Genomic DNA, 27397 nt, shown 5'->3' on the forward strand with positions numbered 1-27397 from the left:
ATATATTAATGAAAAGCACTAAGCCACAAAAGTACGCATTCCAGGATCAATGGAACACACATTTAGAGTGCATTAGGACACTGCGATAGAATTATAGGAAGAATTGTTAAAAGGTAGTCATTTGCAGAACACAGTAACAAGAACATGTGAAAAACATAGTTATGCCTTTGCCTACTGTTAACTCCTAAGGATGCTTGAGTAAGGAAGCCACAACTAACTAGCCAATGTAAGAGAAATCAACATGCATATTTTGCTAATGATTCAAAGTTCCTGAATGATACTTGGATATTTGTTCTCCTGGTGTGGTTCACTATTAATGTTGAGAAACTATAAATAGAAAGAGAGAAAGCAATATGAATTTTTTTGACAAATAAAACACAATAGTTGTTTCTACGATTATAAAGAATAACGTGATTTGCTGTCTAGATGTCTAAATTTTCATAATTTAATGAGTAAATGCAATGCAGTGAGATGAAGTGACACTCACTGTAAACGTCCAGCCTGGCAGTACAGGACACAATCCCTGCTTCATTCTTGGCTGACACAGTATACCACCCAGCATCTTCTTTTGTGGCTCCCTGAATGAGCAGGCAGATGTAGCCATGGTTGTCCTGGTGCATGCTGGGGAAAAGGATAAAGTCATTAGGGTTCTACATTTTTAAAAAGTCGCTTTGGACATGAAGCATCATTTTTAATTAGATCATTAGAAACAGAATTGTGCAAGCAGCTGATAATAGGGTCATACTTATTCTGTAGAGACTACTTGCCCCATTAAAGTTAATGGGAGAAAGAACAGATGTCAAGAGTTGAATAAATCTGTGTACTTAATTGCTAGTTGAAGATCTGCCTTTACAAAAACCACTGAATACTAAAGCAAATGAATTCATCTTTTCTTTAGATAGAACGATAAACACTTTTAAGAAATCACCATTAGATCAAATACCATTATAGCTTCCTTCTAAAAGCTTCATCCTACATTGGGTAAAGCATGGTTTTTGTGTAATTTCATCAACAGCATGGCTTTTACACAAATCTGCATGCTATATAAAATATATATTTTTTGATACATCATTAGGACTGAACTGTTTGTTAAGGATCGGGTTGTCATTGTGTAGTCTTACCTCACTCGGTCAGTGCTGTGAGTGAGTGATTCATTTTCTTTCTTCCAAAATATCTGAGGTGGCGGCACTCCCAATACACGACATTCCAGCCGCACTGGGTACCCATCAGCAACTCCTGTGTTTTGCAGCTTCTCAATAAACACAGGGGGTTTGTGTGCTTCTTTAGCTAAGAAAACATGAGATGAATTCTCTATCAATGATATACAAAAGGAGCACTAGAAAGAATTCAGAAGGCTTTTGGAATATTGCTTCAATAGATCTTTTATGATACCATTTTTTACTCCAGGTGTTAAGATGCTAGTCCCCTCTCCAAATTATTCTTTTACCAAGCAAAGGTTTGTATGCTTCATTCCGCTCACTTATTTCCTCAATTAATTCAACTCTGATAGGCTCACACTGTCCACTGGCCATCTGCTCCACAGAATGCCTGTCTGACTGGCTGTGGGAGACTCCTGAGTCATTGCTGGCATCTGTGATGGCTTCACTACTAATTATGTTACCCAGCACACACAGCCTCAACCAACTACTGCCACCTAGTGGTGTAAGGACAAGTATTTCTAGGAATTTGACCACTCAGATTCCCTCACTGCCATTTGCAATGTTTGCCATGAAGATTCTGAATATTTGTAACTCTTAAGTGAGACATGGAATAGAATTTAAAGGGGGAAATTTAAAGGGAAGGCATCTTTATCTAAATTTGGCAGCTTTAAATAGTTACCTGTAAACTAGGAATGTGTGTCCTATAAATTACAAATTTCAATTTGTATTCTTTGAAGGAGGCTATAAAAAAGACAGCTTTATTATTACCTTGAAGGAAGGAACCCATTAAAAAAGAAAACTTTAGTACTTATTCTGAAAAAAATCAGGATTGATTGTTAACACTCTGAATATTACCATCCAATGGGAAAATTTTTTTTTATTGGATCAACTGTAGTAGTGGTAAAAACTACTTCAGAAAATAAATAAGGTTTACTTATTTTCTTCTGAACTACCAACAATGAATCTGAGAATGCATTCCTTTTCCACCAATGCTCCCTCATCTGGAGTGACAGATCTATCACAGCAAAACAGCTAGGAAAGAGCTCAAAGAGGATAAAAATTCTACCTGAATTTTTCAAATGCTTAATACTCTTCAACACCATGAGTTAGGTAGAAGGTTGGACTTTTACTTAATCTTACATGGTTGCCCATCCTAGGCTATTGTGGGAGAAGTGGGAACAGAAGCTCACTTTGCATTCTTTCTGGGGTCCCAGTTTTGCAAAGGACATAAAATATATAAAACAAGTCTTAATGTCATAGCAACTCACCAGAAAAAATAACATATACCATTTTGGAGCACTGCTATGCAAGGTACTAGTTATGCAGAGCTTCATACACATTTTTATGATTTAATCCTTAGGAAAACACTGTGAGGTATTATATTCCCATTTTACATATGGAGAAATTAAGTTTCAGAGATATCTATTTGCCAAAGTTCCCACAACTAGTAAAATAGACAAGAGCTGGGACTGAAGCAGATCTGACCCCAAGACTCTGCTCCCAATTACTGTACATCATCATCTTCTGACAGGAGTGCTAACTGACGCATACTGAGATATCTATGTATCTTCTGGACCCCCAGTCTGGGTCCTAAAGGACAGATATGATTGAAAGACATTTAACAGCAGAAAAGTGAAGTTTTAGTTTGAGGTTAGAGGAATGAATGAAATCAATCCTAGCATGTAAGAATACAGAGTACTTTGTACAAAACTTGATAGCATGGCTAACCTGTAGCACCACAGACCACATATTTACCACATTTTTATGGGAAGACATCTTAGTGCCATTATTAGAATCATAATATAAGAGTTTTGTCAAGACCTCCTGGGTTTTATTCTCATTGCTACTCTATTTCTAGAAAGAGTTCAGTGACTCAGTAATTAGAAGAGCACTAGGAGTCAACAGATTGTTTTGAATCCAATCATCAACTTACTATGAGGGACCCTGGGAAAGTCAGAGAAGATTTACTCTGATTCCCTCATAAGGCTGATGTGAGGGCCAACTGATACATGATGTACATGAAGAACTTTGCAAAAAGAGGTATAAGAAATAAATGCTATGTTTTGTTATGTTCTTTTTAAAAAGAGATCAGGTAATCACAATCTTTACTTACACCTAACTCTTTAGGATGGTATAAAAACCTTTCCGTAAGTGTTTTCCTTTTAGGTGTCTCAAATATACACATATATATAATATACATTGTGTGTTTATATATTATACATATATAATATACATTGTGTGTTTATATATTATACATATATAATATACATTGTGTGTTTATATATTATACATATATAATATACATTGTGTGTTTATATATTATACATATATAATATACATTGTGTGTTTATATATTATACATATATAATATACATTGTGTGTTTATATTATACATATATAATATACATTGTGTGTTTATATATTATATATAATATACATTGTGTGTTTATATATTATACATAATATACATTGTGTGTTTATATATTATACATATATAATATACATTGTGTGTTTATATATTATACATATATAATATACATTGTGTGTTTATATATTATACATATATAATATACATTGTGTGTTTATATTATACATATATAATATACATTGTGTGTTTATATATTATACATATATAATATACATTGTGTGTTTATATGTTATACATATATAATATACATTGTGTGTTTATATATTATACATATATAATATACATTGTGTGTTTATATATTATACATATATAATATACATTGTGTGTTTATATATTATACATATATAATATACATTGTGTTTATATTATACATATATAATATACATTGTGTGTTTATATTATACATATATAATATACATTGTGTGTTTATATTATACATATATAATATACATTGTGTGTTTATATATTATACATATATAATATACATTGTGTGTTTATATATTATACATATATAATATACATTGTGTGTTTATATATTATACATATATAATATACATTGTGTGTTTATATTATACATATATAATATACATTGTGTGTTTATATTATACATATATAATATACATTGTGTGTTTATATGTTATACATATATAATATACATTATGTGTTTATATGTTATACATATATATAATATACATTATATGTGTATATGTACACACACACCCCTAGTTTTTAACTTACATAAAAGTTTAACTTGCTTATAACTTTATATATAAGAAAATTCTTTGGTTCTTGGAGTCCATACTGCTGTTACTATTTGTCTATGTGACACTGGGGGCCACTGTACACACAGGAGAAGGTCGAATGACCCAGAAGAGTTAGTAAGATCTTTTTCTCTCTTTGCTAGGTGAGTGGGAGAAATGTAAGATTTGTTTCTGTCTTGCTAGGCCTTAGAACATGTCCTCATTGGCTATTTTGATGATACAATCTATTTTTTCAGTACTTTGATTTTTTTTCCATATTTAGTGATGCAGAATTAGTTTACATTTGTACGTCTGGTGTTCATTCTGTCAGAGAGCAAGGATTCACAGATTAGCCTACCAGCAACCACAAGCTCCAGGCTGAATGAGTTTTGTCCTGCACGGTTGGTGGCTATGCATGTGTAGATGCCGGCATCGCGTGACGTGACTGGCTCTATGATCAGAGAGTGCACCCCGTTCTCACGCACCAACATCTTGTGAGCACTGTCAGGGCGTATGGGCTTCCCATCTAGTTGCCAGCTTAGATCTGGGGTTGGTAACCCACTGACCTAAATCAGAAAAGAAATGCATGTAAATTTCTCTACTACTAAAACGGAGTGAAATCACTGGTAGCTAAGAAGCTCACATGAATTCCTCCTTCAGTAGTACGAGAGATGGCTTTGAGTATCAGCTCGTTACTTTTTTGCTTAAAACTTTTCAGTGGCTTCCTGAGCACTCGCCACCTCACATCTAAACAATTACAGAGCAACCTAGAGAGGACCTCCAAAATGGGATGAAAAGAATTGCTGTCATTGTCTTACCTTGCCCAGGGCTATAGAGATTAATGGGATGATGTCAGCACCAGGCTCTAGGCTTTTTGGAAAAAAAGATATCCAACAATAATGACAAATACTGAGCTAGCATTTATATACAGGACTATAAAGCTTCTCATCAAGGAGTAGCCATAGCTATGGAGAATGCATTCATCAGCACATAGGGCTGCTATTATTTTATAATCCTTGAAACTGAATAACAAGAGCAATATGAAATTATCCAGAAAGCCATCTCAGCAAATTACCACCATAGTGGAAATATAAAATCTTGAGACCTTGACAGTTGTGTTGACCAGAGATCAGATAAACACACACTTAATTGCTAATAACAGGTTGTGCCGCAGAGGGTCAGCATGGTTGCCATCTGCCAGCCTTTTAGTTTTGCCCTTGATTTTGAATGGGAGAAATGCACTGTTAAGGAAGGCATTTTTATCCCTACCCCCCACTTTACTAGTAGGAAATTATATACAGAAAGATGTCACTTAGACTGTAAAACAGTTCTTTTGAAGAACCAGCTTTGCCAGAATGAGCCAGAGGACTCACAAATTCCATTCCTGCTATATGATACTTACTGATACTACTACCAGATGCCTCCTACCACACATGTAGCAAAGGGCTACAGAATATAAAGAAAAAAAAAAAAGTGAAGTAAACTGAAATGACTGGTGAAAAGGATGAAAAGGTTTTGGAAACAAACAGCAGTCGTTAGGCAGCTTGGCTTCTGGGAGGCTTAGGCTCTGTGTCCTCCTGCTGTCCCCTGCTCTCCCTGTCTGGAGGTCATCACAAGTGGTGTGGAGGAAGAGGGAGTGGATGCCTTTGGTCAGGCTCCTTGTAGTTCCCAGGTCTAGAAATAGAATGACACTGCTTGCTCCTACTTCACCAGGTTAGATCCTAGATAAACCATCTACGGACTGAAGCCACAGTATGTTCAGCAGGAGAGATGCCCAAAGCACCCCTGCTCTCAAACCACCTGATTCCCAGTGAACCTATCCAGTGGATAGTTATTCATGCAAGGGCAAAGAGAATTCCCCTTTCTTCTAACTCCAGTTCTCCTGGCTAAATAAAGCAAGCATGATCTCAGGAGCTGAAGGTCACCACAAACAGGTCACAGTGTGACTAGATCTGTACTCTCAGCACACATGGAAGGAGTGGGGAGGGAAGGGCATGCTTGTTGCTAGAGGAGTGGAAATAGTTGTTTTCCCAAAAATTTAGTTCAGTTAAGGATGGTCAGTGTCTAGGAATATTCCTCAGGGGCTAAAAGGGGAGGGGGCTTTTTGGAGGAAAAGCAAGCTGCTGCTTTAATGTTTGGTTTATCTTCAGGATTTTCTTCCCTTTCAAAGCTTAAATACACTGATGATTTTTTTTCCCTGATCTATCTGTACATGTGGCAAGATTTTTCACGTGTTCTTTTTTCTTTTTTGAGATGGAATCTCTCTCTGTTGCCCAGGCTGAAGTGCAGTGGCACAATCTTGGTTCACTGCAACCTCTGCCTTCTGGGTTCAAGCAATTCTCTTGCCTCAGCCACCTGAGTAGCTGGGATTACAGGCTCGCACCACCACACCTAGCTGATTTTTTGTATTTTAGCAGAGACGGGGTTTCACCATGTTGGCCAGGCTGGCCTAGAACTCCTGAGCTTAGGCAATCCGCTCACCTCGGTCTCCCAAAGTGCTGGGATTACAGGCATGAGCCACCGCACCTGGCCTCTTGATTTCATTTTCCTCGGATATATAAGCACTAGTAGAATTACTGGATCATGTGGTAGCTCTACTGTATAATTCTTAATTATAGACCAAAAATGAAGTAAATACATACTCATATATATACACACTGAAACTCAATTTGTGTATTTGTACTGTAAAAATAATGATCCTGGGAAAGAAAATATTTTTGTTATATTTATTGTTTTTATACATTGCTACAATTCTAGATTTACTTTCTGAAGAAACAATGCCCAAATCCTCTAAGCAGCTTGTATTTGTGTTCTGATATCCCATCGAGAACCAGCAGAGGGAGCCCAAATAACTTTTTAAAACTTAAGGGTCTTACCAAATGTAAGACCAGTAAGTAGTGGGACAAAAAAAGAAAACAAAAAATTTTAGAGCAATGAAACACTAAACTCCTTTGAGAAATGGATGAAAGTTATATGGACATACATAATTTTGTAGGTAATTGCAGAGTGCAGACACCTAGTGAAGCCTGCCTACCCAAGGACCCTGGGGTTAAAAAGCCCTGCTATGAAACAGATGAAAGAATGATGTCACTCTGACTTCTCTAAGAGTTAGAAAATGGGAGGAAGAAAAATCTAAGTAGATATATGGTTACAAAATCTGCATGAAAAAAGAATGAAGACATGGTAGATTTATTATATTTATTATTTTAACATTTAAAGGGATAAATAAAACCTCCTGATGACTTTCTGGAGAACGTCATGCAGGGTTCTGAGTAAAGAACATATTTAATGTAGATTTAAAAGTAAAGAATCATAATAAACAATATATACATATCCAGCATATTTCACTTTCTCCCCTCTTAAGCTAGATTCATTTTATTTTTTGAGAGAGGTCTTGTTTTGTCACCCAGGCTGGAATTCAGTGGCACCATCATGGCTCACTGCAGCCTTGAGCTCAAGCAATCCTTCTAACTCAGCCTCCCAAGTAGCTGGGACTATAGGTACGTGCCACCACACCTGGCTAATTTTTGTATTTTTGGTAGAGATGAGGTTTCTCCATACTGCTCAGGCTGGTCTTGAACTCCTGGGATCAAGTGATCCACCTGGCTTTGGCCTCTACAGTGCTGGGATTACGGGCATGAGCCACTGTGCCCAGCCTTGATTTTATACTTTATGTAATTTCCCCAAAAGGAACTATAGAGAAATGGCAAGTGGGGAGAAGTGAGGCAATAGATACGTAAGCAGTAACAAAATCTTACCTTGCAGTCCATTCTGCAGAGCTTTCCTTCTTGAACAGTCAGATCTCCAGGAGCCTGCAAGAAGTGAGGTCTGAAGAATCGCTCCTGAATTGGTTCATTTTCATCTCCACTGTCCCTTGATCTAGAACGAGGCCTTGAAACAAGAAAGATGACAGACAGAAATATAGATAGTAGTTATTTCCAGATTTTATTCATCTGTTTTCTTAAAATACATGGGGTAATAATATGATTTCCTTATCTGGTCCCTACATCTAATATTTACAGATTAAAAAATCAGAAAAGCAAAATCTTGTTTAATTTGGAAGTTGACTGTAAATTTATCTGCCAATTGCAGGCTACTTACAAATCATAAAAGGAGAAATGAAAAAAATGGGGTATATTTTAAAAACTTTATGAAAAGTAGCACTATTATTTATTACCAAATCTTTTTCAACAGAAGTTACTAGAACTTTCCACTATGATTTTTAAATTTTTAGGAAATTAAAAGTTATTACCCTATAAAAATTCAATATATTTTTAATTAAAATTCTTTTTCTTATTAAGCAGGAAAACAAATTACATATTTAGGCAAGTTTTCTTTTGCATTAATTATCCATATGACTAGAGGTATTACTTTTTGTTTTAAAAATGAGATTGTACAAATCTCCCAGATTCTGTCTATCTCTGTCACTTTTAAAGGTTGCCAGAGAAACCTTTAAGAGGAATCCAGTTGAAAGTAATTGCAGAGAAGACTTAAAAGATGTTGAATATAAATCCTGTCAGTAGTCACGAGAAGATAAGTTTAAAAACACTTAACTAGGAAAAGCAAGAGTGGAACAAATGAAAGATAAGTATATTGGGCTAATAATTATTAGCTTTTTAATATAGTTTAGCCTAATTTATGAGAAAAAGCTTTCTAGGACCCACTGATCTATGGAAAGGCTTAAATGTGTTGTGGGCAACAAGAAAAGCAAAGAATAATGCAAGACAATGGACTTACTTAATACTGCATGTGCTGTGTTTATAACCAAAGATACAGGGCTAGCATCCTGTGAACAGGAATTGCCATGATGAAGTTAGAATTAAATCTGCACATGCTCTGGTCTTCCAAATGCTGAACAGAAGTCTCTGTGGATCCGGTCACACAGGAGGTGTAGATACCACTTGTTTAATGCTTACCCCATTTTTCTGCGTATTCTCTGTGAGCTAACTATCTGTTCTCTTCACCAAAGGTGTTTGCATCTATGGCCTGTAATTCAGGGTCAGGACTATTTAAGGGTATTCGGTCTATAAAATATCTAAACAGGAACCCAAGTTGGCAGGCTGGTTGACTTACTGTATTTTTTTAGGTGCAAGTCTGTTACTAAGAAGTAATAACCTTTTTCTATCCCTGCCTACCATTGTTCCATCAGTGTCTTTGCATAGACTCAGGACTACTGGGAATGGAAAGCATCTCTATTGTTAGCAGATATCTGAGTATTTAAAATGTGACAACTCTTACCTACAAGATTTGTAGTCTAATGGTCTTATGTTTTGAACTAAGTGACTGAAAAATGAACATTAATACATTAGCTGACTTTAAGAAACCTAGTGGCAATAGCTTATAATTGTCAACTCACACAGCTATTGGTTAGAGAAGTTTGGTTTCCAACATTTGTGTACTATTTAGTAGTATTTTTTCTTTTTCTTTTTTTTTCTTTTTTTTTTTTGAGATGGAGTCTTGCTCTGTCACCCAGGCTGGAATGCAGTGACGCAATCTTGGCTCATTGCAACCTCTGCCTCCTGGGTTCATGCAATTCTCCTGCCTCAGCCTTCCGAGTAGCTCGGACTACAGGTGCATGCCGCCATGCCCAGCTAATTTTTTGTATTTGTAGTACAGATGGGGTTTCACAGTGTTAGCCAGGATGGTCTTACCTCGTGATCCGCCTACCTCCAGCCTCCCAAAGTGCTGGGATTATAGGTGTGAGCCACTGTGCCTGGCCCATTTAGTAGTATTTTCATGTGTCATTTAAACGTGCTGGGTTTTGATTATTTGCCTATAAAATATGTCCTGTTTAACAAACTAATGGTGTATGTGAATGGGCTTAGCACACATTAGCAAGTGTTTGTTCCCATTCCCTTTCTGAATCACAAAGGAGCACAGTAATCAAGGAGCCACACACTTTAGATTTGTATTCATATTCTGTCTTCCAGTCATCTTCACTTTTGTGGTTATATGATGATTCTAGTAGTACTAAATTTATAGTAATCAATGAAATAGTAACACTTATGGGAGGGAACATCTTAAATACCTTCTGACATGAGGATGGCCTGAGGGAGAGCGGGGACTTCGACCTCTTTGGTTGACAGCCTGTACCATTAGCCGTCCAGTACAACTGATGCGGCCCTGTAGAAATACCAGGAAATAACTGATTTGCTACTTAAAACCATGAACCATTAAGCACTATTATGCCTACTGTCCTATTCTCTGTAAGACATTATTTCATAACAAATCAGTGTGCCAGGTTAGTAATGACTCGAACCCTTTTCAGAAAAACACTTTCCCTGTGAGTTAAGTGCCTCAGTAAAACTATTTTTACTCAGGTGACAAGGTTGTTTTTGGAACTCTTAAATAAGCTTTACTGTTTTATCTAGGATCGTTTAAAATGACAACCCTTGTTTAATTAATTGTAACCTGCAAAGGGCTCCGTAACACATGCTGTTAAATTGTAATCTATAGCAGGAGGACACCAGTTTCTTGTGAAGATTCCATTTTCATGGGCAACTATCTAATCACTTGTAGCCAATTCTAAAATCACACCTAGATGATTTTAAAAGTTTGTCTCAGATCTTTTTAATAATATACTGATTTAATGTTAGTGGCATCCCTTCCCCAAACCATGTATTAAAGTGAGCATGATAAAATGAGTGTTATGTAAGAAGTATGCGTGGGATGATAAGGAGAGCTTCATGATTAAATGAAACCATGTTCTTATGAAATGAACATATTTGAGATTTAAAAATCAGAAGGAGTTGAATACCTAAACTATGTAATAAAAAACTATATTTTATATCTTAAATTTGTCAATGGAAAGTTTGATGGGATGGTGGGGTCAGGGAGATAGCCAGAAGTTGGTTAATGGATACAAAATTACAGCACATAGGAAGAATAAGTTTTAGTGTTTCATAGCACTGTAGGATGACTATAACAACAATTTATTGTGTATTTTCATATAGCTGGAAGAGTGGATTTTGGGTGTTTCTAACACGAATGATAAATGTCTGAATTGACAGATATGCTAATTACCATGAATTGAGCATTACACATTGTAATGCTTTGAAATGTCACACTGTACCTCATAAATATGTATAACTGTGTCAAAAATAATAAAAGCAAAAAAGAGTCTGATAAATGCTGTCATATGTGAACAGACGAGTAATACTCAGGACACCCAGATGACATGGATAAGCCACACACTGTTACTTTGGTTTTGGTTTCAGCTCCTTCTCTGAATTTTTTTTTTTTCCCACTGTTACCAGCAGAGTAGCAAAATAGATGATTTTTCTCCTCCACTCGCTCAGGAGAATGAGAAGATGTGCTTCTAAATTCTGATGACTGCCAAAGGTAACAGCAAGAGAAGAAAAATGAGAAGCAGATGTACCATCAATGATTAGACTTAATTCTAGCTCAGAGTTGATGAGAAGCCCTCATGCCCTTACACTGAAAATAAAAATCTTCCATTGGCTCTCTCATTGCAAGCTGCCTATAGAGACAGGCCACAGAAGCTGGAGTGTTCTGTGTGTTTTGAAGAACTGCCTTCCAACTGCAGGTAGACTGGAGTGGGGATCGGGGTGAGGGCACTAGTGGAGGGAATGCAGAGAAAAACACCTATAGCAGGATTCAGTGAAGGGCAGTACTCTAACTGGTGGGGCTCTGCAGGTCTCCTGAATCCTGGACTTCTTTAGGACTGGCACCTCCCAGAAAAGGCAAAGACACACAGGAATGTCATACACACAGGAGAAGAATGAGGAATGACCAAAGAGAGGTCATCACAAAACACAGGAATGTCATACAGACAGGAGAAGAATGAGCAATGATCAAAGACAGGTCATCACAAAGAAACAAACCTAACTAGTTTTATACCACTACATATGTGACTCCCTCTGGCATTCACAGTATTTGCTATTGAGGCTGTGGTTAAAACACCATGTTTCCTGAAAATTTCCAAGGAGACATGAAGCCTAACCTTATGAAGGAGAATTATTTCTAACTCAGATGAACTATATCTGAAGCACAGGCCACTTGATACAGATTCTCTCCTGCTAAACTCTTGGCAAACATTTGGGATTCCCTAAACTAGCTTGAAATCTAAAAATTTCATCCAACTTCTCCAGGTCTGTACATGATATGGAAAATCTAGATATAACTTGCTTAAAAGACCCCCATCATAAACTACCCAACTGTTGCATCATACAAGATAACAAATGAACACATAAAATTAATGATTCTTTTGGGAGGTTGAGGACGAGGAAGTATGTGTATTGTTTTACACAGATAGCTTCAATTGTACTGATATGGAATGTGGCTTCCTTATCTGCTTTCTGGCTTCTACGATGAAATGCTCATAATATCCTTCCTTGTGATAGGAAGCCCAGAGGATCCACAAGGTAAATTAAAATGAACTAATCATTTACGTGATTAGAAAAAGATATACCCTAAGTTAAATTCAGACCTAACCTTGAATTTGGACAAGGGGACATGGGTTGTTACAAACAGTCCAACAAACCCGCCCTTTTAACTAACTTGGATTTGAGTTTTGACTTTTCCTAAAACTTTGAGCAAATCACTGAATTTGTTCAAGCCGTTTCTTCTTCTGTACAAATAGGGATGCTATGTATATCTCTCACAAGGATGTTGTAAGGGTTAAATGATGTAACCTAAATGCTGTTATAAATATCAAGTGGTATGTGACATCATAAATTATCATGATTAAATTACTCATAGCTGGTCCTGTGTTACCATGGGTCTGAGACATTATGCATGGACCCCCATCAAGATGGTTTTTAGGAGCCCCAGTGGCTTGGTGGACCCCAGTAAGAATTTCCATGTGAATATATTTTACTTGAGGTAAACTCTTACCTCCTTTGACAATTCCTTCATATTTCACCGTTATCTCCCCTGCCACTTAGTGCCCTTCCTCTTGGGATGGGCCTCAAATACCTCAGTGTGGCACTGAGGAGCTCTGCAATCACTCTAAGTTTGTAAACCAGTCCTGCCGTCCCTTACAGGCAAGTGACTTTAGGCAGGTAACTTAATCTTTCTAAGATTCCTTCTCTAAAATTGGATCATATAGTTAACACCTAGTGGGTTCTCATGAAGATTAAAGGCATTCATATTTGTAAAGCACCTGCCAGCATTGTGTTTGCATGAAGCCAGTGGTCAAAATGTGAAATTATAGCACTCAATATGGATATACTTCTAATAACCAGTTTTAAGGCATCCTTTAGAATTGTTTATGTAATGGAATTTTTTTTGGGTATTATAATGTAATTTACTCCAAAGGAAAAACAAAATACCTTCGGCATAGGAGGCAGACTGTGGGAGTAGATCAACCTTTTTAACTTCTGCTGGTGCTTGAAAGGTGCTAAGCACAGTCATATTCAAATGTGCTTGTTAGTGTGGCGGTGCATTTGACATGGAGGAGGAAATACGCCTTATTCAACTCAACAGATTCTTGATGTGCTTGGCCTTCTTCTTCCCTTCTCCAAAAAAAATGGGGTGGAGGGGAACAGGTGGGCATGCTACTCTGGGAGGTCACACACCTCTACACTGTTTTCAAGGTTTTTGCTGCTTCTGCTTAGAACGCTATATACAAATATTGCCACAGAATATTTCCTTAACTTCCCAAATTTGAGAAAAAGTAGTAGTTACCATTAGTCATCTTTCTATTCTGATGTCAGCCTTCACTCTGAGCATGAAAGGGGGAAGTTCGGTCTTCAGGAGGCAGAATTCTGTTTGATTTATGTAGTGTTATTGGCTAAATATATTACTGACCAATACATAACCAGGAGCATTTAGAGAGCATCCAAACTAAGCAGCTGTATAATTCTGTCATTTTTATTTGGGGAAAAAACCCTCAGAGTGCAGTGAAGCATTTTTGAAAAGATGCCTTCAGTGTGCGTAATAGAAAGTTCAGGTTTTTAAGTCTGAACATATTATTTTTGAGAGAGATCATACAGAATTAGCAATACGTGATTTTTTTTCTTTCGAGACAGTTTCATTCTTGTTGCCCAGGCTGGAGTGCAGTGGTGCAATCTCGGCTCACCACAATATCCACCTCCCGAGTTCAAGTGGTTCTCCTGCCTCAGCCTCCTGAGTAGCTGGGATTAGAGGTATGCATCACCACGCCCAGCTAATTTTGTATTTTTAGTAGAGACAGGGTTTCTCCATGTTGGTCAGGCTTGTCTCAAACTCCCAACCTCAGGTGATCCACTCACCTCAGCCTCCCAAAGTGCTGGGATTACAGGTGTGAGCCACCACGCCCAGCTAATAAGTGATTTTAATAATATATGCCTATTAACCCTGGTAATCATAGTTAGTAGGCTCTGATGTACATTAATGCTGTTGCATTTGCTTTTATTAATTTACTCATTTCCATCTGCTTTACTATTAACATAAGAATAATGGAAGGGAATGTTTAAAGTGGAGCTTGAAATGATCCAGGAAACCTTATCATGCTAAAACGAAACATAAGCAACAGACTAATATTTTATATTTAACTCAGCTGTGTGCTCCTTTTCTATTCCAAACAAATCCACAGAGTTTAAAGCTTATATTACAAATAAGTTTGAATTCTTAAAGTGATTCTGTATTAAACATCCAGCTTGTAAAGATTATTTCATACCTTGTGCAAGGCCAATTATTTATATAATATAGAAATAACATTTATATTTCATAGTTTATGAAATTTAACTTGTGGCACACAGGTCTTTATAAAAGCTTGCCACTTGTATACAAAATGCAGTTTGAGGAAACATCAAACTGCAAAACAGCCATTCCAAAATCCAAGTGCAATACAAAGTAACTTAGCAACACAACACAACAAAGTCAAATATTCCTGTTTAGATTCAGCTGTTCTTAAAGATAGGATTAGAGTCTAAAATAAACTATTTGTGATCCCCATTTTGGCATTCTGCTTGGTGTAACTGCACAATCACTCATTATTTTGCTAAACTGTGTGATTGCTTTGGTCTCTTATGAATTGCTTGAGCTGCACACATTGAGTATGATAAACAGCCCAGTATATGTTTAGAGCTGCCTGTTCTATCCCAAGTAGAATTTGGATGCAGTCAATAATAGCGAATGTTTTTCTTATTCCCAAAAGATTAACCCAGGTGGAAAAATGCCATATTCTATAAAGTATTCTGAATTTTAATATTTTCCTCCCTCCTTGGTTCTCACCCTTCTCTTGGCTGCTTTCTGTACTTATTTTCCACTGCTCAGGAGCGCTGTGCTGTCTGTGTTTCATTACTGAACTATTTTTTCCACTCTAGTTTTCCTCTTGTCCTTGGTCATTTCACATCACCTGGGCTACAGTGTACTAGAAAACATACGTGTATTCTCCCCTTTCAAACCCAATTACTTTTTTTCCCTAAAGCCAAATACTTTTAAAATTTCAAAATTTAAGGTAACTAGAGGGCATTAAGGAAGTAAGGCGTCAATGTCAGTTTTCTGTCAACTACACTTTATGCTTTTGGGATTGCTGTATGTTGAAAGATTGAGCTATTTTGAATTTTTTTCCACTGCCTTTTATGACATGGCTGTTTCAAGTCATGTTTTGGTTCATAAGTTATAAGAACAAAATGTTTTAATCTATGGTAATCGATGTTGTAAAGTTGAGAGTCTAACAGTGTTAAACATTTCCAGAATGGCATCCCTACAGCAACAAATGGTAACTTATACCAAGAGTTAGGTAGAAAAATGGTCTGTAACTGGTCATGGTTTAAATGCCACTTTGTTTTTCTAATGGGTAGTAAAGTTCACTCCAATTTTTAAGTGATGACTCACAAAACTTGTATCTGCCATATTTTAACATACCTGTTACTGAAGACAGAAAAGACAGAAAAGAAGGGGTTTTACTCTTGGAATTAAAATCAATCAGGCAACATGCTTAGAAACTTGGAACAAATACTCCTACTGCTAAGTGGCATAAATACAGAAATTCTCTCACAGCAATTTCAATGGGATATACACATCTACACACTGAGGCCTAGACTGACTCACTTCATGAGTTTCCCTTCCTTTTGCCTGTCTTGGGTTATTTAGGTAAAGATGACTCTTAGCCCTACCCCTTAATTAAGATGTTGGGAATGCCAACTGATCTTTGGAGTCGGTTGGAATACTGTAATAGGTAGTGTCAGGAACTGATCTGGTTACTGTGACGCCTAGGGTTCTTGGAATCTTTTTGTTGTTGTTCCTTTTGATAAACCCAGGGTAGTCATTTTACCTTTAGCTTAAATCACAGGTGGGATAGGATATTCTGTTAGGAGGGCTGGTCTGCTCCACTTCTCATTTCTGTCTTCTCTTCGAAGGGTAGAGCAAAGAACCAGAGAGGGTTAACCATGGGGCTCAGCAGTGGAATTACTGGGGCCTGGACGAGAGCAGAGAGCAGCTTCCCAGCTTCATGTGTGGCTGATGTCAGCTGTGCTATGGGTGTGGCCGTCCTCTAGCTCACAGCTCCTCCACCCAAGCCCACAGCTGTGGCAGTTGTGGCACAGCCACATCTGCTGCCTAAGTCCTTTCCCATGGGGGTGATCAAACAGAAAGGCGAGGTCAGAAGACCACACACCAACAATATAGTGGGTAGAAATTCCAACCCAAACTGACTTGCTTCCTTTCTGACGGTACTGTGGGAACGGAGTACCTAGACACGGAACTGATCCTTCACATCCTGGTTCCACAGGCTTCTGTCGTAGGCCTGTTGCTTTAAGATTGGGTAGTTACTGTCTCTGAATTAAAATAATGGCAATAACTAGCATTTATTGAAAGCATACTATATGCCAGGTAAACAGAATGGTTTTTATATGTACTATTTAAATCTGTATTATTATTATTCTCATTTTACAAAGGAGGAAACAGGCACAGAGAAATTAAGTGACTTGTTAAGGTCACACAGGTACTGAGTGGCTGAGCTAGAATTCCAACCCAGATCTGCCTGATGCCAAAGTTCATGCTCTTACCCCTGTACTGCACGGTCTGCCGGCCTCATCCTAGGTTTTCCAGTATCGGCAGTGTTGCCCTACAATCTTGGCATTTGTAGTAACATTTCTTTCTTATTTCCTTCCCTTCCTTTTTTCCCCTCTGTTTACAAGGGTTTCTTTTTTTGGCTAGTGGGCTTTGGGTAAGATTACATTTATTTTCTAAAAATTCATTTTTGGCTAATGGCAGTGGCTCATGCCTATAATCCCAGTGCTTTGGGAGGCTGAGATGGGAGGATTAATTGAGACTGAGTTCGAGGCTACAGCGAGCCATGATCATGCCACTGTACTCTAGCCTCGGTAACTGAGGAAGACACTGTCTCTAAATAAGTAAAAAAAAAAAAAATTTTTTTTTTTTTTTTTGAGAGAGTTTCATTCTTGTTGCCCAGGCTGGAGTGCAACGGCACAGTCTCGGCTCACTGTGATCTCGGCCTCCTGGGTTCAAGCAATTCTCCTGCCTCAGCCTCCCAAGTAGCTGGGATTATAGGCATGTACCACTACACCTAGCTAATTTTGTGTTTTTAGTAGAGACGGGGTTTCTCCATGTTGGTTAGGCTGATCTCGAACTCCTGACCTCAGGTGATCCGCCAGCCTTGGCCTTGCAAAGTGCTGGGATTACAGGCATGATAAAAGCGCCCAGTGCATTTATTTTTAATTCTGACAAATTATAATTGTATACATTTGTGGAGTACAATGTGACGTTCTATGTATGTAGTATGGAATGATCCAAGGCAGCTCTTCAGCAGCTCACCTTCATTTAGTGACTTCCTCAGTTTGTCATGTGAGTTTAAATGACCGGAGACTACTGACCTCTGAGGCTGGCCTGCTTTCTTCAACTCTGCACACTGGCATTGTCCATGAACACTGAGTCAGTCCTTCCCCACTGAGAACTTTTCCACATGGGAAAATGCATTACTTTAATTTGAGGAAGACACTAAGCAGACTCGCAAGTGTAGTTTTACATTTATGTTCTTTTGTTCTATAAATTGGCCTATTCCAGTAACAATTTAAAACATGCTAAGAAAAATGCCTTGAAATTAATAACAGGGCCCCAGTATTGGCAAGTACTTACGAACCACAAATAACTCCATCCCATAATATATCCCAGCCTTTCTAGGGCAAAAGAGGAATAAATGACCCAACATGAAGAAAAATTTTGGATTTTGTTAGTTCTCCACCATTTTTTTAAAACATGCAGAAAACTAAACTAAAAGCTAGGATTTGTTAATTTCAAGGAAATGCACTGAAAATAAAGAAAAGAAAAGGCCGGGCGCAGTGGCTCACACCTGTAATCCCAGCACTTTGGGAGGTTGAGGTGGGCGGATCACCTGAGGTCAGGAGTTCAAGATCAGCCTGGCCAACATGGCAAAACCCCATCTCTACTGAAAATACAAAAAATCAGTTAGGCATGGTGGTGCACACCTGTAGTTCCAGCTACTTGAGAGGCTAAGGCAGAAGAATTGCTTAAACCCAGGAGGTGGAGGTTGCAGTGAGCCGAGATCATGCCACTGGACTCAGTCTCAAAAAAAGAAAGAAAAAAGCAAGTTCCACTTTTGTTTCTTCATATATATCAAATATGAACACAAACATTAAAACGCAACTTCTTAATTGTGATTTAGACTATTTTTCAGGGTGATGGTCATGTATTCATTAAAAAATTTAGAACTTCAAGAATGTGCATTAAATAGAACCTTTTCATTAACAGTGAAGAGTTTGCTGTCCTCTATCACAACCTGATTAGCTGGATAATTTGTTTTCATTCTTAATATTATTGGAGAAAAATATATTTATAGGACCATGGAATATTAGAAAACAGTAAACCTTGAACAAACTTTACTTATTTATTTAGAAACAGAGTCTCACTCTGTCACCCAGGCTGGAGTGCAGTGGCATAGTCTTGGCTCACTGAAACCTCCGCATCCCGGGTTCAAGTGATTTTCGTGCCTCAACCTCCGGAGTAGCTGGGATTACAGGTGCATACCACCACACCTGGCTAATTTTTGTATTTTTAGTAGAGACAGGGTTTCGCCATGTTGGCCAGACTGGTCTCAAACTCCTGGGCTCAAGTGATCCACCTGCCTAGGCCTCTCAGAGTGCTGGGATTACAGGCATGAGCCACTGCACCCTCGCCACAAAATTTAATTAGAAGTTTGTAGTGTTATTAAAATTATTTATATACTTTCTAATGGTAAATATTTTCTTCAAAAGCAATAATATGAAATGATATAAACAGCTCAGAGATTCTAAAAAGATGACTTCTAGAGAAAACTGTTCATTTTACCATGCCTTTTTTTCTTTTTAAAAGTGTATTATTTATATGACTTTTGCAGACTTAGTAAAACTACCCTGTCATACATTGAGCTCTTAAGGTACAAAATAACTTTTTACTCATTTTTGTACCCCCTATATCCAGCATAGTGACTAAAATGTCTAACATAATAAAAAAGAATTTGCAGGCTTGAATTGGCAACATGATACCCAGCAGCCTCCTACTAAGTTCTAGGAAGGCAACTGATTTTTTTTTATCCTGGGTCAAAGGCAAATACAAGAGAAAAGATTTTGATGGAAACAGATAAACCTGAATGCTATCAAAATTATCATTGTCTACACTTGCACATTAAATTCCACTGATGGGTTTCTTTTCAAGTGTTTTACTTTGTTGAGTTTTTCTTACACAGCCTATGCATACCATTCACTCTCTGTCCTTTTCTCCTTTATGTTCTTCATATAATCCTACCTGAAGTTATATTATTTGTATATTTGTTAATTGCTTATTTTTTACCATAGGACTCTGTCCAGTCTACCACTGCACCCCCATCAACCACATGGAAAGTTTGTACATATTAGGCCCTTAGTAATATTTGTGGAAGGAATGAAATCTGCACTAGAATCATTCCTGTAGTAGAACACCTGATGGAATCAATATTCATGAAACAAAGAATTTTTCTATCCTCTGAAACCAAGAGGGAAGTAGAATTTGGAAAAATAGTTTCATACATCAAAGAAACTTCTTAACTTCACCTTTTACTAAAATAGTTCCTCTGTCCAGTCAAATCCCTGTGAGCACCAGACATAGAACTGAGACCTATACCCTTCTTTACCTGAGGGTTTGCAGCCATAACTGTGTAATTCCCATCATCATCTAAAGTGGAGGCTGTGGTATGGAGGGAGCAGGTCCCATCGAGATCTCTTTGAATGGTGTAGTGATCACTCTTTGGAGAGATCTGCTTCCCATCTTTAAACCAATAGATCTGTGAAAGGAAACAAAGATGAAAGATTAAGAGTTTGTGACTCCTACTCCATCTGGAGGACTGCAAATAGTAACAGTGTGGTTTGTAGAGCTGACCTGAGTTTTCATGTTTTTAAACAAAATACCTGAATCAGAAATTGATTTTTCAATGGAAAAAACCAATTTAAATTCTAGTTGAGTTTTGAAATTATATACCCTCCTTTTGTTTTTTAAAAAAATGGCACTTACATTCATATATTATTTACATGCACGGATATATGTTGAATTTTGGCAATGATTATTTCCATGAAGTGGCATTATAGGCATTTTTCTTTTTGCTTCTTTTTTCAAATGTACCAGGAATTAAAATGTATTGTGTATAAGATAAAGGTAAAAAGGTTGTTTTGGAGAACAAAAGCAGACCTCAAATTCTGATCACTTCACTAAATTATGTTTGACAAATAGAAGAGGTTGGTAGGGAGGGAGGTGACGACTAAGGATTGGTGGTGGATGGAACACCACTGCCTCATTTCTAGGCCAGGAAGCATATGATCAAAGGTTAAATGTTTGTCCGCTCTCCCCATTATGTTAAAGAAAACACAGTAGTATTGAAAAGTATAATAATTTTAAGATATATAACTGAGTTGATAAAAAATTAAATGTAGGCCAGGTACAGTGGCTCTTGCCTATAATCCCAGCACTTGGAGAGGCTGAGGCAGAAGGATTGCTCAGGCCCAGGAATTCAAGACCAGCCTGGGCAACACAGTAAGACCCTGTCTCGATAAAAAATAAAAAAGAAAACTATCTAGGTGTGGTGGTGCATGCCCATAGTCCTAGCTATTTGGGAGTCTGAGTCAGGAGGATTGCTTGAGCCCACGAGACTGAGGCTGCAGTGAGCTGTGATCATACCACTGCACTCCAGCCTAGGTGACTGAGTGAGACTGTCTCAAAAGAAAAAAAATGTGAAAAATAAAAGTAAATTTTGATTAAATAAAATATTTTAAAGTGGTCCAGAGATCCTCCTTCCTTCCTTCACTTTTAAACAAAACCAGTTGTCCATGGATGTCTGAGTTCTATTTTTTTTTTTTTTTTTTTTTTTTTTGAGACAGAGTCCCTCTCTGTTGCCCAGGCTGGAGTGCAGTGATGTAATCTTGGCTCACTGAAAACTCTGCCTCACAGGTTCAAACGATTCTTGTGCCTCAGCCTCCAGAGTAGCTAAGGTTACAGGTGTGAGCCACCATGCCCAGCCAAGCTCATTATTATTTTTGGTTTAAGTTATGAAAACACAGTTGAAAGACAGGCCCATCATAATGAATCAGTGCCAACAGCCCTAACATGGCTGAGGTGCTGAATTAACAGCTACATCAACCCACCTCCATATTTATTACATAAGCAAATAAACCTTTCCTTTTTGAAGCCACAGCAAGTGCTTTGTTGTCGCTTTTTGTTCCTTGCAGCCAAAACTATTCCTAACTGATTCCTAACAAAAGAAATATACTTTAGACCCTTTTGTTGTTAAAACAAACTTCTTCCTTAAGGTAAATCAGTATGTAAATCGGTAACATAAACTGGCATTCAAATTCAACTGTCTGTCAAAGTATTTGAATCTGAAAAATCTTTTTGAAACCTCCATCCTAAGAAAGGAAAAAACTAGAAATGTATAGCACTAAATAAATGCATGAATTATCAGGATGATGACTGCTCTAACTTTTCAAACTCGTATTTTTCAGATAGCTCCAAATTTACAGAAACTGTATTATTAAAATCTAGAATCTAAAAAGTAATCATCAACAGGACTAGTAACTTTCAGCTCTAAAAATTAAATTATGTAAAGTATCATACTTCATAATTATCATACTTTTAGTGGTTGACTCTTTTTTTTTTTTTTTTTTTTTTTTTTTTTTTTTAGATGGAGTCTAGCTCTGTCACCCAGGCTGGAGTGCAATGGTATGATCTTGGCTCATTGCAACTTCTGTCTCCTGGATTCAAGTGATTCTCCTGCTTCAGCCTCCTGAGTAGCTGGGATTACAGGTGTGCACCACCATGCTAAGCTAATGTTTGTATTTTTAGTAGAGATGGGGTTTTACCATATTGCCCAGGCTGTTCTCAAACTCCTGACCTCAAGTGATCTGCCTGCCTCAGCCTCCCAAAGTGCTGGGATTACAGGCATGAGCCACCATGCCTGGCCATGGTTGACTACTTCTGATAGAACAGAGAAGGTGTAATAAGTATACAATTTCTTCCTTTTGCATTCTTGCCACAATGCCAATTCTTGAATTATTTCTTTCTTTTAATTGTATTTTTGACTTCCATTATACTTGGCATACAACTTTCAAATAAGATCTAAGAAATATTTCTAAAATTTTACCAAGCCTGCTAATGGAGGGAGAAATTTGGGAGGGCACAAGAATGAGAAGAGGGTAAATTAGAAATTATTTTCAATCTTTCTATGGCTCAACTAGAACAAGCATGCCAAAGGAGGAATAAAATGTTAAGGCATAAGCCTAAAAAACATGTATTTCTTTAAACATGAATATTCCATACTTTAACAATCCTAATGTAATTTATATGGCATTTGCCAAAGTAGACCTTTAATAGATCAGAGAGGGAAGAAAAAGGATGGGGAGGATGAAGACTGAGTGAGAGAAAAGAAGGATGAATGAAGAACATTTAACAATAAAAAGTTTAAACGATTAAGTCTCTAATAGCTGTGAAACATTTAAATTTGTATTAGGAAAAAAGTACAGTTATGTTAAAAATGAAAGCCCATCTTTCAAGTTAAAGTAGTATTCTATAAGAATCAATCATCTTAGAACTTAATCAGTGATCTTAAGCCTTGTGTAAGGTTTGAAAATAATATGGAATCTTTTTGTGAATATTTTGAAAGTTCAAGATATGATTCGTTGTTGAATTTCATTCATAAGCTACAGATTTATTTATTTATTTATTTATTTTTTTGAGACGGAGTCTCGCTCTTGTTACCCAGGCTGGAGTGCAATGGCGCGATCTCGGCTCACCGCAACCTCCGCCTCCTGGGTTCAGGCAATTCTCCTGCCTCAGCCTCCTGAGTAGCTGGGATTACAGGCACGCGCCACCGTGCCCAGCTAATTTTTTTGTATTAATAGAGACGGGGTTTCACAATGTTGACCAGGATGGTCTCGATCTCTCGACCTCGTGATCCACCCGCCTCGGCCTCCCAAAGTGCTGGGATTACAGGCTTGAGCCACCGCGCCCGGCCTACAGATTTATTTTTAATACGTGCATTTGATAACATGGTGTGAATACACAGCTATTATGCAAATTATGCCAAGAATATGGTAAAAACTTTTCTATAACAATGGAGTTTACTTTAAAAATTCCATTTTATTAGAAAGTAGATAGGGTTTGAAAATTTAAGGCTATTTTCTTTGATCTTTGACTTTGGGGTTGCAATTCAGTCTTAAGAAAGAATATGATGGTAAAACTTGCCATAATGGGAAAACAAAACAATGTATGGAACTATAGGAAATTAACACCTAAAAGTGTCAAGTGTCTTTTTTTTTGTCACTTTGTGTTCTTTCATTTTACGCCACAACGAAGCTTTTTATTTCACTGAGTATATTGCTCTATGCTTATATAATAAATTTGCATTTTTTGATACTATCTTGTTCTTTCATTATAGTTTCCATTCTTTTAAAAATTGTTTCAATCATTTTTTTTAGAGGCTACTTAAGATTGTTCAATATTGTGCAATACTTGACCTTCTGTTTTTCTGTTTCTTGCGCTATTGATTCTTAATATGGTTTGGATGTCCATCCCCTCCAAATTTCATGCTGAAATGGGATTCCCAGTGTTGGAGGTGGGGCCTGGGGGGAGGTGATTGGATCATGGGTCTAGATCCCTCATCAATAGTTTAGCACCATACTCTTGGTGATAAGTAAGTTCTTGCTCAGTTAGTTCACAGGAGATCTGGCTATTTAAAAGTTTGGGACCTTCCCTCCGCCACTTCTATCTCTTGCTCCTACTCTCGCTGTGTGAGTCACCTTCTCCCACTTTGCCATGATTGTAAGCTTCCTGAGGCCTCACCAGGAGCAGATCCTGGTACTATACTTCCTGTATACCATGCAGAACTGAGCCAATAAAACCTGCTGTTTTTTTTTTTAAATTACCCAGTCTCAGGAATCCCTTTGTATTAATGCAAAAACGGCCTAACAACTCTCCTCATGGTTATTTCTTCACATATTATTACCTTTATATAAGGCAACTTTTTGCTTGCTTCTAAGAATTTTAATCATCCAGGACTAAATTTCACATTAATTTCTCAGCTTTTGGCTCCCTATCATGTGATAGTGTAGTTTAGGAGTTCTAATTTTTTGCCTTTTTTATTATTTTCACTCAAGTTCTAGGGAAAAGTGTACTCCTGTTTATTGCTTTGCTGGGCTTGTAAACAGTTATTCTGGTCCTTCCTGTAAAGTTAGGGCAGCTCCTTAGCCAGCATTTCCAAATGTTTGTATGAAGAGGGCTCCCATCCAGGTCAGCTTAGTCCTGCATGCCATCACAAGTTTCTATTATCCATTCTAAACAATATTCTTCACCCCACCTCTCTATTAATATAAGCAGCCTTGGTTTTGTAGATTAAAGACTAGAACAACCAGTGGTGAGTGTTATTCTCTGTATGGTACAGAGCACTGGGTTCATATGCAGACCTAGCCACTCACCAGCTCTGTGACCTCGGAAAGTCAGCTCACCTCACAGAACTCAGTCTAGTTATTTGCAATTGGGAGTAACGATGAGGAATAAATCTATTGGTGTGTGAAGGGCTCCTTGTTGGTTATTTTGTACTGTAGTTTTCAAACTCGAACTCCACTCCCCCAACCACCTTTTTCGGTTTCTAATGCCTCCTGAAGATGGCCCAGAACTTCAGAATATTTAAAACCCCTTATGTCGTGGGTATTGAGGAAGATCGTTTTTATCTCTTCCTCCTACTGGCATGCTATGTTTTGGATGCTAAACTTTTCCTCAGAGAATGACTCTTAAAAAGCCATGTTTCCAGCTCACCTTTGGCTTTGGATTTCCAGCCACTCTACATGTGAAAGTTACCGGCATTCCCTCAAAGATCTTGTAATGTTTCAGCTTCATCTCAAAGAATGGTGCCATTCCATTTTCCACAGGCACATCTCCATACTGAACTTCATCACCTGATTCATCCACAGGAGACCTTTCTAGCCTGTACTCTATTTCACTGATGAGTCTCTGTTCACAGCTGGAGACTTTGTATTCCTGTATCAAGGAGAGTTTAAGTTAGCAGACTCAATCCCTTCTGACAAAGTGTCGATTCTACCCCTGTCCCCAATAAGGCACTAGAAGACTGATATTTTTACCATAGAGCTTAAAAACACAGTCTGAGCCCAATTCAATTCCATATGAAACAAAAAACATCTGGAAGTGAGTTTATATGGTATTTCAGATTGTCTTCAATGTTCTATCATCCAAAAAGAGGGGGGAAAAAGATGAATATTTTTTTCCTTCTTTTCTCTCAGGCAAGGGGAAGGAAAGGGAAGGAAAGAAAAAGGCAAAAGCAAAGCTATGCATTCCTAAACTGTTGCTAACAATAAAATATAATGGAACGCTGATTTCCTTCTGTAAAAGCTGATGCAGGGTGGTGCATCTCTCCAGAAGGCTAACAGTACATGTGGCAAGCAGCTGCCATATTACATACAATTTTAGCAAAAGAATAATGGAAAAAACTGTACCCTGTTTTTTTAATTATTTCACCTATAACAATCCCTGCCTTGCAGGGGCCTCCTCCCTAGCTCTGCAGCTGTTAGGAACTCACCACCTTTAGAAGAAAAAATAGGACTAACAGTCTAGTCAAAATTTTGCTTAAGAAAAAAAACAACCTATCAGCATTCCTGTGGTGATTAAGGTGGATCCTACAATTTCCTTGCCTATACAGTGCAATAAAGACCCAGTACAGTGGCTCATGCCTGTAATTCCCAACACTTTGAGAGGCCAGGGTGAGAGGATTGCTTCAGGCCAGGAGTTTGAGACCAGCCTGGGCAACAGAGTAAGACCCCATCTCTACAAAAAATAATTAAAAAAAAATAGCTGGGCAAGGGTACATGCCTGTTGTCCCAGCTACTTGGGAGGCTGAGGTGGGAGGATCATTTGATCATGGGAAGCTGAGGCTGCAGTGGACTGTGACTGTGCCGCTGCACTCAAGCCTGGGCAAAAGAGTGAGACCCCGTCTCCAAAACAAAATAAAAAGTGCAATGAAGACAAGGCAGCCTATGTAAAATATTCCCCATTTAATATTAAATGAAAGATAATTTTAACTATGTTTTCTCATAAAGAAATTATTCAGTGTTTAAAAACAGTTTGTTAGTTTGAGGGAAGAAATACAACATAATGAATAAAACTTCAGGAATTATACCACAAGTTGTTTTGCTTCATCTAGTTGCTATCATATTAATCACTTGAAGAATTAGCATTTTTTTCCTATAGAAAGGTCTAACAAATGAAAAACTTTTCTTGATTTAATGTTCAGAGTATCCAGCAATTGGATCCAGCAATTTAATCCAGAGTATCCAGCAATTTAATTCAGAATTAAATTCAAGCTGGAGGCCAGACACTGTGTTGTGGCTCATGCCTGTAATCCCAGAACTGTGGGAGGCCAAGGTGGGTGGATCACCTGAGGTCAGAAGTTTGAGACCAGCCTGGTCAACATGGTGAAACCCCACCTCTGTTAAAAATACAAAATTAGCCAGGCATGTTAGCGTGCACCTGTAAATCCCAGCTACCTGGGAGGCTAAGCCAGGAGATTGCCTGAACCCGAGAGGTGGAGGTTGCAGTGAGCTGAGATCATGCCATTGCATTTCAGCCTGGGC

At 37.7% G+C, this 27397-nt stretch overlaps 2 protein-coding genes across 12 annotated transcripts in view; one reads left to right on the plus strand and one right to left on the minus strand.

Annotated features, from left to right (window-relative positions):
• CBR4 (carbonyl reductase 4) overlaps nt 1-27397 on the plus strand; it is a 141322-nt gene that overhangs the window by 79081 nt on the left and 34844 nt on the right. For 2 of the 7 annotated variants that reach the window (XR_010340602.1, XM_064371025.1), the window contains one exon: nt 22441-24173. The exons of 4 other annotated variants lie outside the window; for them this stretch is intronic. Coding sequence is in view for 1 of the 3 variants with exons in the window: in XM_064371025.1 (XP_064227095.1) it covers nt 22441-22451 (11 nt within the window). In the remaining 2 variants the exon portion in view is untranslated. Of the gene's footprint in view, nt 1-22440; nt 24174-27397 lie in introns of those variants that run through there. One more of the 7 variants, XR_010340603.1, reaches the window with a different exon arrangement.
• PALLD (palladin, cytoskeletal associated protein) overlaps nt 1-27397 on the minus strand; it is a 463427-nt gene that overhangs the window by 2859 nt on the left and 433171 nt on the right. For all 5 annotated transcript variants that reach the window (XM_064371018.1, XM_064371019.1, XM_064371017.1 and 2 more), the window contains 7 exons: nt 25569-25790; nt 20404-20553; nt 10357-10451; nt 8087-8219; nt 4687-4894; nt 1122-1287; nt 488-621 (listed from right to left, as the gene is read on the minus strand). In XM_064371018.1, the coding sequence (XP_064227088.1) occupies nt 488-621; nt 1122-1287; nt 4687-4894; nt 8087-8219; nt 10357-10451; nt 20404-20553; nt 25569-25790 (1108 nt within the window). The remainder of the gene's footprint in view (nt 1-487; nt 622-1121; nt 1288-4686; nt 4895-8086; nt 8220-10356; nt 10452-20403; nt 20554-25568; nt 25791-27397) is intronic.

This window comes from Aotus nancymaae, unplaced genomic scaffold (genome assembly GCF_030222135.1).
Source record: "Aotus nancymaae isolate 86718 unplaced genomic scaffold, 86718_ANA_hifiasm-v0.15.2.pri h1tg000115l, whole genome shotgun sequence".
Lineage (NCBI taxonomy): Eukaryota > Metazoa > Chordata > Mammalia > Primates > Aotidae > Aotus > Aotus nancymaae.